Below are 16,707 nucleotides of genomic sequence, written 5' to 3'. Positions count from 1 at the left end.
GTGGGTTCATCCCCTGAGCAGAGCCTGGGGAAGGGTCCTGCTGGAGGGCCCCCCCTCGGCACAGAGAGAGCCACGTGTGTGATGTCCCCATCGCTGTGACAGTGCTGTTGGCAGCTCGTTAATGATTAATTAAGGGGGGTGAGGAGTCGAGGTGGCTGCTGGTTCTACCAGCAGGGCAGTGTTTACCCAGCACTGATAACCCAGCCCGGGGCTGCTCCTGAGGGGACACAGAGCCCAGAGGGGACTGGGGCCCCCTGCTGCCACCAGCCACCCTGCTGTGCCCTGCTGCATGGCCTGGGGACACTGAGGGACACCCTGTGCTGCCGTGGGTGCTTGGCTGTGCTCAGCCACTGGCTTTGAGGGTCCTGGGTCAAGGAAATAACAGGAGGAGCAGGAGGACGTGACTTTCCCACCCTCTGCTCGACCTTGCTGTGACAAGAGAGGAAACGTGCTGTGGAAAACACAGGTTTATTCACACCAAAGAAAATAAGGATACAAAGGCCAGGGGGCAGCTGAGGGGTCAGGGGGCTGTGCAGGGTCCCCCACTTGCCACCCCAGGAGGGCAGAGAGCCCAGGAGAACTGTCTGGCTTGGGGACAGCGGCCTCGTCCCTGCAGCAGCTCTGGCATGGAGGGGAAAGGAAGGTGCAGGTGGAGCACACTGACCTTGGCATCCTCCTACTCTTCCTCCCGGCTTTGCTCCTGCTCAGCTGCCTCCCCCTCTTCATCCTGAAAGACAGAGGTTCACCCTGTCCCCTGCCCCCTTGCTGGGGTCCCTGCCCTGGTGGCCAGGCTGTCCCATCCCCGTTACCTCTCCAGGCACTTCCAGACCCCTCCTCCGCCGCTCCGCCTTGATGCTGGAGAGGAAATCTGCTTGGGCCTGCTTGAACGTCTCCAGGGCGTTCTCCTGCTCCTCTGGCTGGGCCCGCAGGCGCTCCTGCTCCCGCAGCAGCCGCTCCCGGTACTTGTCCTGCAGCACCTTCTCCCGCCTCGCCTCCCGCTCGAACATCTGGGGGCACATGTGGGGGCACGGGGACCCTGCGGCGTGTCTGGGGACAGCGCAGGGCTGCAGGCAGAGCGTGGGGCTCGGGTGGCACATACTGTGGAGGTCAGGGTCTTCTCGTTCTTCCGGATGGTGCAGAGCCCTGGGGAGATCTCCAGGAGGGAGACATTGCCCTGCTTGGTGCCACAGCCGAGGATGCGCCCGTTGTCCTGCGAGCACAGGCTGAGCAGGGGATCGTTGGACACCTGGGGACAGGGCACAGGTGGGGGGTGACACTGGGCCCTGGGGTGATGCGAGGCTCCCAGAGGTGCTGGGGACCCACCTTGAGGCTGAGGGAAGGTTCCTTCTGGTGGAAGAGGAAGTCCCAGATGTCCAGGACCCCGTCCGACCTGGCGGTGAAGAACACGGCCGGCTTCACAGGGCTCCAGCACACGTCCAGCAGGTAGGAGCTGTGGTACCTTCCAGCAGAGCCAGCCCTCAGCCACGCTGGCACTGCCCTGCCTCGGTCACCAGCCCAGAGCTGACCAGACCCCACTGCCACCTGCCCTGGGCATGATTTCTGGCCGACTAAAGACCCTCTAGTACTTCTCTAAAGGAGACCTACTTGGTCTCCATAATTGAGGATGAATCCATGAGCTCCTCCGTCCAGATCCGGGCAGTCCAGTCACCGACTGACACGAAGACTTTGGGGAAGAAGGGGTTCCTGGTCACCCTGTAGACAGCCCCAATGTGGCTTCTGAAGATGTTGGCGATTTTCTCGGGCGGTGTCTTGGAGTCACGATTGCAGGAGATGATGATGCCCTGCTCTGTGCCCACCAGGAACTTGGTGGGCTGGGGGTGGGAGCAGGAGGGTGCAGCTGTCAGCAGGATGGACACCCCACGGTGTGGGGGGCTGTGGAGGGGATCCTGTTGCAGCCAGAACCCTGGGACCCACCACCACGGGGGGTTTAGGGACTGAAACCCCTGGGCTGGGCTCCCCCTCCTGCCCAGGTCGGGGCGTGGGTGGTGGGCACAGGGACACTCACCAGGATGGGTGCAAAGTCCAGGGAGATGGCACCCAGAGCGTCCTTCAGCTGATCTTGCCGGCTGATGTCCAGGACCAGTCTCTCGCTGGGCTGTGACATCTTGCGGATGTCCCACCACAGGACCTGGGGGGACAAGGCGTGGCAGGGGCTGTGGGGGCTGCTCCCAGCACGGCCAGAGGTGCTGGCAGTCCTGCAGCTGCCCCGTGCCAGCCTGGGAGACTGGGATCTTGTGCTGCTGAGGGGCAGAGCAGGCACAGGAAGCTCTTCCAGGAGCCCTGAGGAGCCCCTTGCCCTGCTGCAGCCCCTCACCTGCCCGTCGGTGGAGCCCGAGAAGCACTCGGTGCCCGTTCGGGAGGGCAGCCAGTACGCTCCGTACACGGGGTCCCTGTGGCTGAACTCCACAGGGGTCATCTCCATGGGCAGCCCCCCTTTCCTGGTGTCCCAATACACTGGGAAGGAAAAGAAAAGCCTGTGCCCAGCTTCTTTCCTTGTCACCTTTCCCCCACTGTCCAAGCTGGAACAGGGAGAAAACCTCACCCAGCTCTTCCCAGAGATCATCCAGCGTGGTGGGAGAGGTTGGAGCACAGCACCCATCCTGCTCATCCCCTGGATCCATCCATCATCCATCCATCCATCCATCCATCCATCCATCCATCCATCCATCCATCCATCCATCCATCCCTCCATCCATCCATCCATCCATCCATCCATCCATCCATCCATCCATCCATCCATCCATCCATCCATCCATCTGCTGTGAAGGGCTCCCTGGCAGGGTGTCCTCCCCTCCCTGGGTGCCCGCTCTGGTGGGCACACACTTGCCCACAGGTAAGTCCCAGGGCTTTTCCTGCTCTCCCAGTGGCAGCACAGGTCCTGGCAGTGCAGCAGGGCTGGAGCCAGGCCGGAGCAGAATTCACCCCCTCACCTATCTGCCCGTTGTAGCAGCCTCCCAGCACGTGATGCCAGTCCTTGGAATTGTACTCCAGGGTCACCACAGGGGACGAGGGCTTCAGGGTGAGCTCTGGGGCGTAGGGTTTTTCTGCCAAGGAGGGATGAGTGAAGAGCAAAGGGTGAAGGCAGCCCCCCAAAAGCAGCCCCCAGCCCACCCTGCTGCCCCCACCCCGTTCCCTGATGCAGCTGTGCAGGAGGAGGTGCCCGTGTCACTGGGAGCTGGCCTGGGGACAGACCCCCAGTACACAAATCTGCATTCCCACCCTTCTTTTTGTCCTTTTCACTCCAAAACACATCAGGAGTGAGGCAGGCTTGTACAAGTCTTACTCCGGGCTCCTGCTGCCTCTTTCTTCCTTCATTACCAGCTGCACTCATCACCACCAGACCCTCACGTGAGGCTCTGCTGCCTGGCAGGCTGGGGAGCCATGGAGGGCGATTTCAGTGCTTATTTCCCCCCTCCCAGCTCCCATTTCTCCTGGTTCTGCACTCAGGCTCTCCCAGCCACCCTCCCCAGGGTGCTGCAAGCCTCATCCTCCTCTCTGAGACACAAAGTGCTTCCCCTGTCACCTGGTGGGATTGGCCTGGCCCTTACCCAGATCCCAGACGTAGGAATCAGAGTTCAGCTCCTTCCTGCTGTCCTGGAAGTCCAGGCTGCAATAAGCCACGGCCACGGCCCGGTTGCCGTCGGGGTGCCAGGAGAGGTGCGTGGCCATCCTCCTGGGCGTGTTGGGGTCCCTTTGGGGTGACACATCGGCCAAAACGGGTCAGTTTGCAAATCCCCGGGATGAACATCTCCCGCAGGGAATGTGGGAACCACAAGGAAACCGATCTGCAGCCCTCAGGCCTTGAGTGCAGGAAATGATTCTCCTGAGGAGTTGGGTGGGGGGAGAAGAGTTGATGATTTCATCCTCTTTCCAGTCATACCTTTCTAAAAATCCAATTATGTTACTGGATCTGACCCCTAAACACCCCTGATATGGAAATTAACCTTTGAGGCACCAAGAACAAGGAAAATTGATGGAAAATCCAAAAGCACCATCAGGAGATGCTCAGAGCTGGGTCTGGCCCTGGTTCCCATCCCCAAATCCCCTGGGCAGGGTGAGGGGCAGGGATGGAGTGGTGGGGCAGGGATGGGATGGTGGGGCAGGGATGGAATGATGGGGCAGGGATGGAATGGAGGGGCAGGGATGGAATGGTGGGGCAGGGATGGAGTGGTGGGGCAGGGATGGAATGGTAGGGAAGGAATGGAATGGTGGGGCAGGGATGGAATGGTGGGGAAGGAATGGAATGGTGGGGCAGGGATGGAATGGAGGGGCAGGGATGGAGTGGTGGGGCAGGGATGGAATGGTGGGGCAGGGATGGAATGGTGGGGCAGGGATGGAGTGGTGGGGCAGGGATGGAATGGTGGGGCAGGGATGGAATGGTGGGGCAGGGATGGAATGGTGGGGCAGGGATGGAATGGTGGGGCAGGGATGGAATGGTGGGGCAGGGATGGAGTGGTGGGGCAGGGATGGAGTGGTGGGGCAGGGATGGAATGGAGGGGCAGGGATGGAATGGTGGGGCAGGGATGGAATGGAGGGGCAGGGATGGAATGGTGGGGCAGGGATGGAATGGTGGGGCAGGGAGGGTTCAGCTGGGCTCTGCACCCACAAACTGCAACAGGATCATCCCAAACTCACTGGAATTTAACTCCTAAAGTTCTCCCATTTTCTGAGAAGGTGGTTTGACCCCTCTGAGGCTCTGGTGAGCCCCACCAGCTGTGCTACCTGATGACATTGATGGTTTTGGCTGAGGGATGCTCCTCCTCCTCCTCTTCCTCCTCTTCCTCCTCAAAGTATTCCTCGTAGATGTCGATGGAGTTGTTCTGCCTGATGAAGTGCTCCATCACCTGCAGGAACAGCAGGGCTGTGGCTCTGGGGGGCTCTGGGGGGCCCGGGTGTCTGGGGGGGAGCAGGGCAGGCTCTTACGAAGCCGAGGCGCTGGACAGTCTTGGTGTAGACCTCTTCCCTCTCCACCTCCTCCCGGTAGCGGGTGGTCAGCTCCGGGTTCTTGGGGTCCACGTGCTTGGGCCAGCCGCCCTCCACGTGGTTCACACCCCGGATGGAGACCTGTGCCCGCTCTGTGTTCACCTGGACAAGGAGGGGACATGGAGGGGACAGAGGCCCTGAGCCCAAAAGGTGCCTGTCACACTATTTATCCATCCATCCATCCATCCATCCATCCATCCATCCATCCATCCATCCATCATCCATCCATCCATCCCCCATCCATCCATCCATCCATCCATCCATCCATCCATCATCCATCCATCCATCCATCCATCCATCCATCCATCCATCCATCCATCATCCATTCATCCATCCCCCATCCATCCATCATCCATCCCTCCATCCATCATCCATCCATCCATCCATCCCCCATCCATCCATCCATCCATCCATCCATCCATCCATCCATCCATCCATCCATCATCCATCCATCCATCCATCCCCCATCCATCCATCCATCCATCCATCCATCCATCCATCCCCCATCCATCCATCCATCCATCCATCCATCCATCCATCCATCCATCCCCCATCCATCCATCCATCCATCCATCCATCCATCCCCCATCCATCCATCCATCCATCCATCCATCCATCCATCCCCCATCCATCCATCCATCCATCCATCCATCCATCCATCCCACATCCATCCATCCATCCATCCATCCATCCATCCATCCATCCATCCATCCATCCATCATCCATCATCCATCCATCCCCCATCCATCCATCCATCCATCCATCCATCCATCCATCCATCCATCCATCCATCCCTCCATCCATCATCCATCCATCCATCCATCCATCCATCCATCCATCCCCCATGGCCAGCTGCCCTCTGTGTGGCTGCCACCCTGGGATGTCCCCTCTGCCTGGCGAGGGGGTGTCCCTGTACCTCGTGCACGGCCAGGACAGGACCCTCCTGCACCCCAAAGTCCACGGGGTCCTGGGGGATGAAGTCATCGGCCAGGGTGGGGTCGGGCGGGATGTCCACGGTGACCTCGGCCAGCAGGTCTGAGAAGCTGCAGGGCCGGCCGAACTCGCTGCGCTTCCGTGAGTACTCGTACTTGATCTCCATGCTGGGAGGGGATGGAAAGGACTGCGGGGCCAGGGAGGGAGGGGGGGTCCTCCAAGGGAGCCCCAAAAAGGAGGGGGGTCCTCAGGGATGGAGAGCTCCAATAGGGATGGAGGGCCTTGGGGAAGCCTAAAGGGAATCAGGGGCCTCAAGGGGGAAGAGAGAGTTCCAAAGGAGAGTGGGAGGTGCTGAGAGGATCCCAAAAGGGAGTGGGGTTCTCAGAGATGGAGAGTGGGATCTCAGGGATCTCCAAGGAGGAGAGAGGGTTTCAGGGATGAAGGAAAAGGAAAAAAGGAATGGGAGGCTCAAGGAGACCCAAATGTGAACAGAGACCCCGGAGAGGGAGGATGCTGAAACAGACGGAGAACCCCAGGGAACCCCAAAAGGAAATGGGGTCTTGGATGGAGGACCCCAATGGGAGTGGGCACCCTCCAGAGCCCCAGAAGACTGTGTGGGCCTTGGGAATGTCCCAAAAGAGAACAAGAAGCTCAGAGACTCCCAGACGATCCCAAAGGGAATGGGAACCTCAGCAAAGCCCAAACGTCAGCAGGGATCCTGAGCAGGGAGGACCTTGAGAGGGCCCCAACAGGCAGCCGGAGCCTCAGGGGGCCCCAGAGCGGAGCTGAGCCATAGGGATGGAGTGATGAAGCACCCAGGGTGACCAGGGACCCCACGGAGGCCCCGGGACCTCGGTGGGGCCTGGTCCCGTCCCGCTCCCGGTGAGGCCTGACCGGGGACGCGTCGGCGTTGCCAGGCAACAGCTTGCACCGGATCACGTGACACTGACGCGCCATCACGTGACACCACCCTCACAGTAATGGTGGCGTGCAGTGTCACGTGATCGCCGCCATGTTGGGATGGTCAACTCCAAAGCGCACCAAACGCTGAATTATCCCCCCCAAAAAAGGATTATCCCCAAAAAACCCCGCACGGGACAGATTAATTTAGTCCAAGTGTTTATTATCTTTCCTCCCAAAAGGGCACAAACAAATCCAGCCGGATTTCAGCTCCCAGCCGGAGCCCCTCGGTTAGTTCACATGCGGTTACAACAGCTCTTCTACAGTACCGTTACATGGAAACGTTAAAAGCCAAAGAAATAAAAAAATCCCTCGGGATATTCCCCAAGGGGAGGGATGCTAGTCACGGGGAATATGGAGAGGGGGAGTCAGGGGGATGTCCTGGCCCTGGGGGGTCCCTGTCCTTTGGGGTCTGGGTGGATGGGGCAGGGGGTCCATCCCTGCTCCAAGGGGAAGGGGCCTTTCCCTGGGATCCGTGTGCCAAAGGGCAGCCCCAAAGGGCCGGGTTCAGCTCGTACGGCTCTCTCAGCTCCTCACCCTGGAGCCCTGGAAATGCTGGCTGAGCCTCCAGGTGGCAGGTCCACGTTGTCCCTTCCCAGGGATGCCCCAGCAGCTCCTGTCCCTCTCCCAGGGGATTTGTGACCGCTCCAGGGAGGTGCAGGAGGAGGGGAGCCTGCCCCAGCCCACACCTGCCCTGGGGAGACAAAAAGAGCCTAAACCCACCCCAAAACCCGCCACAAACCCCACTGCAGCGACCCCCCTCTGAACAGAGCCAGCACCTCCCAAACCCCGGGGGCAAAGCGAAGGAAAACCAGCAGGGCCAAAGCATCCCAAATCCCTCATCCTGGGATGCGAGGGGGGGCTGGGAAGGGCTGGGGATCACTAGTGGTTGGTGCTGCATTGCTAGGGGAGCCCCAGGGCAGCGTGGCGTGGGCTTTGTGCTCCAGAACCTTCCGCAGGGACAGGAGGAGCCCCCGCAGCCCCCTCTGCACTCCCAGGAGCCCCTAAGGCGGCAGGGTGTGGGGCTGCCCAGGGCAGGGGGTGCTGGGGGGCTCCGGGCTCGACCCCCAGCCCCGCCGTGGCTCCTACCCCGAGCTCTGCTCTCCCCATCCGGGCTCTTTGGTGTCCCCTCCTAGGCTGGGAAGTCGCCGCGGTGCCGGACGTGCTCATCGGTGACCGCCAGGTACGTGGCTCTCATGCTCGGGGAGTACTGGGGGGGGAACGCGGGGGTCAGCACCCCAAAGCGCCCCACGCTGCCCCCGGGGCTGTTCCCGTGGGGGTTAATCCCAAATTCATCTGCCGGGGGGCACGGAAGGGGTCGGACCCTGCTCTCTGCCCCTCTGAGGGCAGAACCCTTCCAGCCCGTCCAGCTCAGCTTCGTCCCTTCCCACGTTTATCCTCCACCTTCCCAGCTTCCCAAATTCATCCCAAATCTGCCCCCTCCCCAAGGCAAAGCCCTTCCAGCCCATCCAGCTCAGCTTTGTCCCTTCCCAGGTGCATCCTCCACCTTCCCAGCTTCCCAAATTCATCCCAAATCTGCCCGTGGGGATGTGTCCGTGGGATGCCAGGAGCCCAGGGCTCCAGCCCCGCCAGGATCACATTCCTCCAGGATTTCCCAGCAGGGAGGATCACCCCGGGCAGGCATTAAGGAAGATTATTCCGAGTTTGTTATTCTGGACTCGGAAAGTCTTTCCTCAGGGATCTGAATCCTGGGTGAATTAAGACTATTCAGGGCTGGGAGAAGCGCTCCAATTAATCCCCCCACTCGTGTCCCCCCCCGGGCGGAGGCTCTCGCCAGCTGCCAGATCTGTGAGATGGGATCCAAGCTTCCACCTGATGGAAAAAATCCTCCCTGGAGGAGAGTGACAGTATTCCTGCTACGGCAGCATTCCTGGAGCCATATCCTGGCTGGGAGGGGTTGCACTGCTGCAGGGATGGAGACAGGGACCAGCATCCCAAGATGTGGGAGCTGAAAATCCTCCTGGCCCTTTGCCCCCTCTCCCTGAGCTCTCTGCACCCCAAAAGCCAAGCAGGAAAAGGGGATGGAGGGAGGTGTGGAAGGGTGAGGAGGAGGAGGGGAGAACCTGGCTGCTGCCCCAGGATAAGGAGGGAGAAGGAAGTGGCTGAACTTACTCTTGATGGGCAACTTAGCTCCAAAATAATGGATGCAAAAAAATTAAAAGAAATCACAAAAAAAAAAAAAAAAAAAAAAGAAGAAAGAAAGAAAAAAAAAAAAAGACAAGGAATAAAAAATGAAGCAGCAATACCAGACAGGGCAGGATTAACGAGCAGGGAAATGGGAATGTGAGGGGAGAGACTGCGAGGAGCATCCTCTGAGAGCCAGGATGGAGAGGAAGCACAGGGAAGGCAGGGAGGGGACGCTTATTTTGGTGTCCCCCAGCATGTGGCTGTGCCCCCTCCCCGTGGGTGGCCGGGATTTGGGTCAGAGCCGGGCAGGAGGCACCAGGACCTCCCATCCCTGTCCCACCCAGCAGATCCAGAGTCACCCTCCCGGGAGTGTCACAAGGCTTTGGCCTCGGCCTCCCATCGTACCGTGGGGGGAGGAGACCCCCTCCCGATGAGGGGCACGTTCTCATAGCGGGGGTTCCCTCCGAAGAGCACGGCCTGGTTCCTGGGGGCACAGCGAGACCCCCGTCACCCCCGGCCCGGCACGGCTCCCTGGCCACGGCGGCGGGGGCTCGGGGGGGCTCACATGTACTCGGAGACGGGGGCGTTGGACACGGTCTGCGCCGGGGGCTGCAGGCTGCTCTGGCTGCCCAGGCTGCTGCTGTAGCTGCAGAAGCTGCGCAGCTGCCCCCGCGGCGGGCGGTGCGCGGCCATGCGCCGCGCCGCGGGGTTGAACGGGTCCTCCTCGTCCATGTCGTCGTAGTCCCGCTCCCTGCGGGGACAGAGCGCTGGCAGTCGCGCCCCGGGCGGCAAAGAGGGGGCTCTCCGTGCCCAGGGGGAGGGCGGGGTCTGGGGGCACACGCACCGCCCGGCCAGCTGCTGCCAGGCGCGCGGGGCCGCGCAGATCACCGTGGAGAAGGCGGCGGCCGCCAGCAGGGAGAAGAGCCCCAGGTAGAGCAGCCCCTCCAGGCCGTCGTAGCAGATCCCGATGAGGCCGTCCAGGTAATCCTGGCGGGACACAGGCGGGGCAGCGCCGGTGGCACCCAGGGGGACCCCGGAGCTGGTCCCCAGTCAGCCCCCGCTCACCTTGTGCAGCCCCCGGCAGTCCAGCAGGGCCGTCAGCTGGTGCAGGCTGGTCTCCGAGGAGTTGAGGAGCTGCTGGACCCCCAGCAGGTCTTTCTGTGGGAAAAGGGGGGTCAGGCAGCTCTGGGGAGCAGAGGGAGGGATGGGGATCCCTGTTCGCCCCTCCTGTACCTCAGCTGTGGGGAAGACGGGCAGTGCATACTGGATGAGCCCCTGGATCTGGATCTGCATGGTGGTCAGCGAGCGCTGGAACACGGTGAGGGCCTGCAGGGGGGAGTGGGCACAGTCACAGACCCCCCCAGCCCCAGGCAGCACCAAAGGGGGTGCCCACCCCCCCCGTACCTGCTGGAAGGGGCTGCTCAGGCTCTGGTCACAGTACAGGTAATAATGAACCACCTCTGCAGAGAGAACGAGAACATCAGCAGGAGCATCTCGGAGCTGTGGGGGGACAGTGGCAGTCCCCCAGGTGGGTTTTGGGGTCCTGCCCGTGCTCGTCTCCACCTCACAGCCAGCCCTGACCTGCGCTGATCTCATCATCTGTCTGGTTCATGATGAACTTGTCCGGGGCCACGCAGAAGTCGCTGGTGCCCTGTGGGGACAGAGGGATGTCACCGATGCCCGCAGTGCTCAGCACAGCCCCGGGCAGCCCTTCCCTCCCTCCCTCCCTCCCTCCCCTCCTGCCCCACTCACCACCGCAGCCGCCGTGTCCACGGCCATGGAGGCCCAGCTGAGGACCAGCATGAGCAGCCCACAGCACAGCATCCTGCAGGGAGAGCGGGGAGCAGAGTGGGGAGCATGGCTGGGGGTCCCCGTGAGCCCCCTGAGGCTGTCCCCAGGCTACTCACAGGAGCAGGAGGCAGCGGGAGTGCTTGGCCAGCCCCAGGCAGGCCAGCAGGCAGACGGTGAGGACGAGGATGAAGAAGAGCAGGTAAGCCAACCACCTGGGTGCAGAGGAAGGCTGTGTCACACACGGGCACCTTCCCAGCCCTGCTGGGACATCTCAGGATGCTGGAGCTCACCTGTAATACTCGACATAGGCCACCTGTCCCGACAGCTCGGTGAGCTCAGCGCTGACCCCCTGCCAGGCTGGCAGCCCCTGGAGCTGCAGGACAATGCTGCCAGCCAGCTGCTGGGTGAACTTGAGGGTCTGCACGTAATCCCCCCGCGAGGCCAGCAGCTCGTTCAGCCGTGCCAGGTGCTGCTCCAGCGCTCCCTGCATCTGCAGCGTGGTGCTGGCAACCTGCGGCCACCGGGATGGTCAGTACCCCAGGATGGTCAGTGCCTCGGGATGGTCATTCCCCAGGATGGTCAGTGCCCCAGGATGGTCATTCCCTGGGATGGTCAGTGCCCCAGGATGGTCAGTGCCTCGGGATGGTCATTCCCCCAGGATGGTCAGTGCCCCAGGATGGTCATTCCCCAGGATGGTCATTCCCCCAGGATGGTCAGTCCACAGGATGGTCATTCCCTGGGATGGTCAGTGCCCCAGGATGGTCAGTGCCTCTGGATGGTCATTCCCTGGGATGGTCAGTGCCCCAGGATGGTCATTCCCCCAGGATGGTCAGTGCCCCAGGATGGTCATTCCCCCAGGATGGTCAGTGCCCCAAGATGGTCATTCCCCCAGGATGGTCAGCACCCACCAGCCTGGCCCTGCCACATGCCCCATCCCTGGAATGCTTTTCCCAGAAGAGCAGCTCCCCCCCACCTGCAGTGCCTTCAGAACAGCCCTGCCATGGCCCCGGCCCGGCCCTGGCGGGCCACAAAGGTCCCATTCTGTGGGGTGACGTCACCCTCCCGCGCTCGGCCAGCACAGCCACGCCGGGGGCTCGGCCGGACGTCCCTCCCTGGTGCTCCAGCCAAACCCACAGCGGGGCACTGAGGCACCCTGGGGCCGTGGCCCTACCAGGGAGTCGATGCCAGTGAGGGTCTGGTTGGCGTGGTCCAGGGCATAGAGCAGCTGGAAAACGCCGTCGTTGGTCTCGCTGTTCCCGTAGAAGCCGATGCCAACGGCGGCACTGTGGGGCAGAGAGGGGACCCTGGTGACAGGGGAGGGACACGCTCACCCTGCCACACCTGTCAGACAGGGGACACTCCCCTGCTTTTGGGGGACAGCCCCCAATGGCAGGGCAGAGACAAAGAGTGGGGCAGGGACAGCACCATGATGGGAACCTGCTCCTGCTGGTGACAGGGGCCTGGGGACAGCCAGAGCTGCACGGTGCCTTGGAAGCTCCTCCTGCCAACCCCCGAGAGATTGAGGGCGGAGGGGCTGGGCCAAGCAGATTAGGGGAATCCGCCGTGGCTCCGATTAAACCTTCAGCTCCAGGCCCTGTGGCGAGCCCCCTGCAGCTGCTGCAGAGCTCCCCATGGAGCTGGGATGGAGCTCGGAGCTGGCTCTGAGGACAGAGGTGCCCACGGCCGTGTGCTGGCCAGGCACGTGCCCACACGTGGCCTGTGCACACAGTGATGCCAAACCCCGGTACAACCAACCACTGGCTGCTGGGGGGGTTCAAAGCCCCGGGGAGCTGCAGAGTGTCCCCTGCCCTGCTGGGAGGGCTGGGGGAGCTCGCTGAGCTCATTGGTGCCGTTTCCCTGACTCCCTGTCTCCCTGCTCCGTGCGAGGCTCGCAGGCAGCCATCTCGCTCCGCCCCAGCACAGCTCCCTTTGTCTGGAGCCAGGGTGGTGGCCAGGCAGCCAAAGGGGCCCGTGGCCCATCCTGCTCCCCCCCAGGCCACCAATGCCGGGGGACACTCGGGATGGCTGCCCTGGGGGTCCTCCCAGCCACCCCGAACCGAGGTGGGCTTGGAAAGCCCCCAGAGCTGGGTGAAGAAGGGTCCCCTTGTCTAATTGTTGTGGTTGCAATTAAGGTCGGGCACAAGGGAGCTGCCAGCTGGGTCACGCTGCCGCCCGCCATCTGCTCCGGGCTGGGATTAGCGACCGGCCAGGCTCCCGCCCGGGATTAGCCGGGAAGGCGGCACAGCCCTGACGGGGACGGGGCCGGGGCCGGCCCGCAGCTGCTCCCTGGGGCTGCCCCGGCAGCTGCACGGGAGGAGGCGGGGATGGAGCACGTTTATTGCACAGATCTAATTAAAGCCACTCGTGGCTGGAGCGCAGAGTCCCCTCGGTGACAGGGGGACAGCACCAGGTCCCTGTCCCCGTCCTCACCAGCAGATGAGCCCGGCGGTGACGGCCATCCAGGTGACACAACACGAGTGGGGTCGCTTGCTCTCGGGGTCCTGGTCCCTCTTGCAGCAGCACAGGCAGATCAGGTACACGGTGAGGAAGAGGAGGTTCAGGCCGAGGCACACGGCGGCCACCAAGCCCAGGACAAGCAGCGACTGGAAGGAGAGAGGGGACAGTCAGACGCCGTGCCCGTGACCCGCTCGCGTGGCCGGGATGCGGCGGCGTTCCGCGCCCCACGGGACTGTCACGTGGGGAAGAGGAAGAAGTGTCCCCGTCCCCGTCCCCAGCCCTGTCCCCATTCCCACGCAGGGCCCCGAGCCGCGGTGGCCGAGCCGGGGGCGCAGCCCCCCTCGCCGCGCTGTCGGGGCACCGGGACGGCGGCGCTGTCCCCCTCCCCATGCGGGGGTCACGGCGGGCCGTGCCCCGGGATGCCGGGGGGCCGCGGCGGCTCCGGGAGCGCGGGGCGGAGGCTCGGGAGGAGCAGAGGAAGCGGCGAGGCCGGGCGGGGAGCGGCGGGGCCGGGGGTGCCGGTGCCGGCCGGCCCGGGCGATGAAAGGCGCTTTGTGCGCCGTGAGATCAGAGCTGGCGCCGGGCGCCGCCGGGAGCGGCGCGGGGGGCGCGGGGCGAGCGGGACCCGGCGCGGGGAGGCGCGGGGGGCGCGGGGGTCCCGGGCCGGTACCTGCTGGTAGTCGGGGTCCTGCGGGCGGAAGGTGCTGGGCACGGGCTGCAGGCGCGGGCCGCGGTGCGGGAGCCCGTGCAGCCAGGCCGCCCACCAGGGCGCCAGGTAACCGGCGCGGGCGGGCCCCATGGCGGGCCGGGGTCGCCGCGCTGCCGGGCGGGGGGCGGCGGTGCCGCCACGCCGCGGGCTCTGCCCGCCCGCCCCGGACACGCCCCGGGAGCCACCCACCGGTACCGCCCCCGGTACCGCCCCGCGCCCCGCCCCGGCAGGGACAGCGCACGGCGACAGCCCCGCCACACCGCGCCCCGCACCTCTGCTGGAGGGGCACCGACAGCACCTGCCAGGCTCTGCTATGCAGGACACCACGCACAGGACACGCTGGTGGCCCTGCGTGCCAGCCCCAGGTCCCGCAGGGCCCGTCCCCAGCTGTCACCCCAGAGCAAAAGGGCAGCGCCAGGGCCGGTGAGTCCCCGGTGCCCACCGGTACCAGAACCGGCCCCTGCACCCCTCTGCCGGGAGCAGCAGCAGCCCCAGGACCCCCAGAGTGGCTCCCAGGACCCCCAGGGTGGCTCTCAGGACCCCCAGGGTGGCTCCAGGGCCAGGAACAGCAAGTTATGAAACACCAAACGTGACACCAGGAATCGTTTTTTATTTATTTTAACAAACACAGAGAATCCAACAGGTACCCAGCTGATCCCGGCTCACTTCAGCTCCTTCACAGCCAGACCTGGGGAGAGAGGGGACATGGACTGGGGGGGCTCAGGCATGGAGGGGGTGCCTGGAGCCCTCCAGCTCCACGAGGACACCAAGCACTGACCCCAGCAAGGCACTGGTGGTGACACCAGCTCCAGGGACCCTTCCAGAGGGCTCTGACAATCCCAAACACCCAACAGGGGATTCCCAGGAGACCTGGGGGCAGCTCCAGGGACCCTTGCACAGGGAGGGTGCTCTCACAGCCCCCCTCAATCCCACCCATCCAACAGGGGATTCCCAGGATACCTGGGGGCAGGGACTGCTTCAGCTTCTCTGCCTTCTCCTTATCGGTGATGACCAGGGTGTAGAGGTACCGGCTGCAGCGCACCTTGAACTTCACATTGTCCTTGTTCTTCTTGATCTTGACGGCTGTGGGGTGGAGGGGACAGCAGGGACACCCCAGTGTCACCCCTGGGACACACAATGCACACCCTGCCCCATGCAGAAACCTCCAGCTCCATCCAGAGTGAGGACAGGGAGAAAAAAGGTCTCTCAGGGCTCAGCTCTCCCCGGTCACAGGATTCCCGAGGGATCCCGCCACAGCCAGATCCACACGAGAGGGAGAAGAGGGGAAAACACCTCTTCCCGTGTTGCTGAACAGTGAGACAAGGCAGCACTTTGTCTCAATTATCCTCGTTTTGTGGTGGCAACAAAAACCTCCCGTCGAGGATGATGAATGAATCACCTGTGGTGGCAGAACTCCAACGTTCCACATCATCATCCCAGAGAGCAGGGGGATGTTTGGGAACTGCCTCCGGGGGTTTGGCCGAACCCCCCAGGGCATGCACAGCTGGGAGCAGCGCTCCCAGGGACACCCCACAGGAGGGAGCTGTCACCGAGCCACAGCCACACCAGGCCAGCCCCGACCCCTCGGCATTCCCAAGGCGTGGAGCTCCTCAGTGCCCACAAGGAATGAGCTGGAGCCTCCCCCCGTCCTGCCCGAGACCCCCACTCACACTTGGCGTCCTTCCGCCGCGCCGTCAGCAGGAAGTCCTTGATCTCCTCAATCTTGCGAGGCTGCGAGGCCAAACACAAACTCATGGAATGAAAACCATGGACTGTTCCGCTTGGAAAGGACCCCACAGCTCATCCGTGCCATGGGCAGGGACAGCTCCAGGCCTGCGGCTCTCCTGGGATGTGCTCTGCGCCCAGAGCTCATTTCCCGGCCAGAGAACCCCTCAGGGCCCCGCTCACCCACCCCAGAGACCCGCCCAGGCCACCCTCCCTCACTGTAGCACCCTCCCCTCGCAGCCCCCGGCCCCTCACCATGGCTCCGGCTCGGCTTCGGCAGCTCCAACCTGCGGCATAAATGGGCCAAGATGGTGTCAGCGCAGCCCCCCGCCATCGCGTCCCCCTTCCCCCGCCCGCCATCGGGTGTCCCCGGGCTCCCTCGTTCCCCCCGGCCCGCCTCGGGGCCGCCCGGTGCCGCGAGGCCGCGGATGGCGGCGGATGACGGCAGATCCCCCGAGATCCCCCCGGCTCCCCCCAGCCGCCATCACTCACCCGTAACCGCTGAGAACAAACCGGAAATGAGCGCGGCACTTCCGCATCCGGCGTTTTATTTCCTACGGCGCGGGTGGAGGACAAAAAGCCTCGGATGGCGGTGGTGGCGGGAGCTGCGATGAGCGGGCGGAGGCTCAGCCCCGGTGCGGGCGGGACCGGCGGCGGCTGCGGAGGGAATTTCGGACACCTCCAGCCTCCCGAAGCCGGGCACGGCCGGGAGCTGCCGGGCACGGGGGGCAGGGCGGGCTGCTGGCAGTTTCCCGAGCCGCAGAACCCCTCCGGGGATGATCCGTCCGAGGTTCCGTCCCGGGGAGCCGCGGGCGATGCTGGCGCTCGGTAACCCGGGCAGGGCTGTAATGGACCGGTTCTGCCACAAGAGAGAGCCTCGATCCCGCTGAAAACCCCAAAGCCGTGCAAACCGCCCCAAAACGCCGCAGAATCCTTGGGGATGGGTGGCGAGGAGAAGGAACCCCATCCTGCCACTGTCG

The 16,707-nt window shown here is 63.5% G+C and overlaps 3 protein-coding genes across 4 annotated transcripts; all 3 read right to left on the bottom strand.

Moving 5' to 3' along the window:
- Positions 1-676: 676 nt before the first annotated feature.
- Positions 677-6,103, bottom strand: DNAI2 (dynein axonemal intermediate chain 2). The gene is made up of 12 exons (XM_059864739.1): positions 5,921-6,103; positions 4,945-5,106; positions 4,744-4,865; positions 3,570-3,712; positions 2,952-3,065; positions 2,336-2,475; positions 2,027-2,149; positions 1,606-1,832; positions 1,324-1,459; positions 1,100-1,246; positions 810-1,007; positions 677-727 (listed from the first exon to the last, which is right to left on the bottom strand). Exons 1-12 carry the CDS (start codon positions 6,101-6,103, stop codon positions 677-679), a joined length of 1,746 nt encoding a protein of 581 aa, XP_059720722.1.
- Positions 6,104-7,043: 940 nt separating this feature from the next.
- Positions 7,044-14,123, bottom strand: TTYH2 (tweety family member 2). Of its 2 annotated transcripts, XM_059864234.1 has the most exons (15): positions 13,964-14,123; positions 13,267-13,439; positions 12,008-12,119; positions 11,127-11,347; positions 10,953-11,048; positions 10,798-10,870; positions 10,627-10,696; positions 10,450-10,505; positions 10,279-10,371; positions 10,111-10,203; positions 9,890-10,032; positions 9,611-9,796; positions 9,451-9,529; positions 8,731-8,823; positions 7,044-8,107 (listed from the first exon to the last, which is right to left on the bottom strand). In XM_059864234.1, the coding sequence occupies exons 1-15, from the start codon at positions 14,090-14,092 to the stop codon at positions 8,030-8,032; spliced, it is 1,695 nt and encodes a 564-aa protein (XP_059720217.1). In that variant the 5' UTR covers positions 14,093-14,123; the 3' UTR covers positions 7,044-8,029. The 2 variants fall into 2 exon arrangements, with proteins under 2 accessions (XP_059720217.1, XP_059720218.1); XM_059864235.1 differs by lacking the exon at positions 8,731-8,823.
- Positions 14,124-14,592: 469 nt separating this feature from the next.
- RPL38 (ribosomal protein L38) lies at positions 14,593-16,339 on the bottom strand. Its single transcript, XM_059864261.1, has 5 exons — positions 16,220-16,339; positions 15,983-16,014; positions 15,673-15,733; positions 14,963-15,085; positions 14,593-14,690 (listed from the first exon to the last, which is right to left on the bottom strand). Exons 2-5 carry the CDS (start codon positions 15,983-15,985, stop codon positions 14,665-14,667), a joined length of 213 nt encoding a protein of 70 aa, XP_059720244.1. The 5' UTR covers positions 15,986-16,014; positions 16,220-16,339; the 3' UTR covers positions 14,593-14,664.
- Between the last annotated feature and the right edge of the window lie 368 nt (positions 16,340-16,707).

This window comes from Haemorhous mexicanus, chromosome 20, assembly GCF_027477595.1.
Source record: "Haemorhous mexicanus isolate bHaeMex1 chromosome 20, bHaeMex1.pri, whole genome shotgun sequence".
Lineage (NCBI taxonomy): Eukaryota > Metazoa > Chordata > Aves > Passeriformes > Fringillidae > Haemorhous > Haemorhous mexicanus.
The sequence above is the reverse complement of the archived record's forward strand: the minus strand, read 5'-3'. Positions and strand labels throughout refer to the sequence as shown.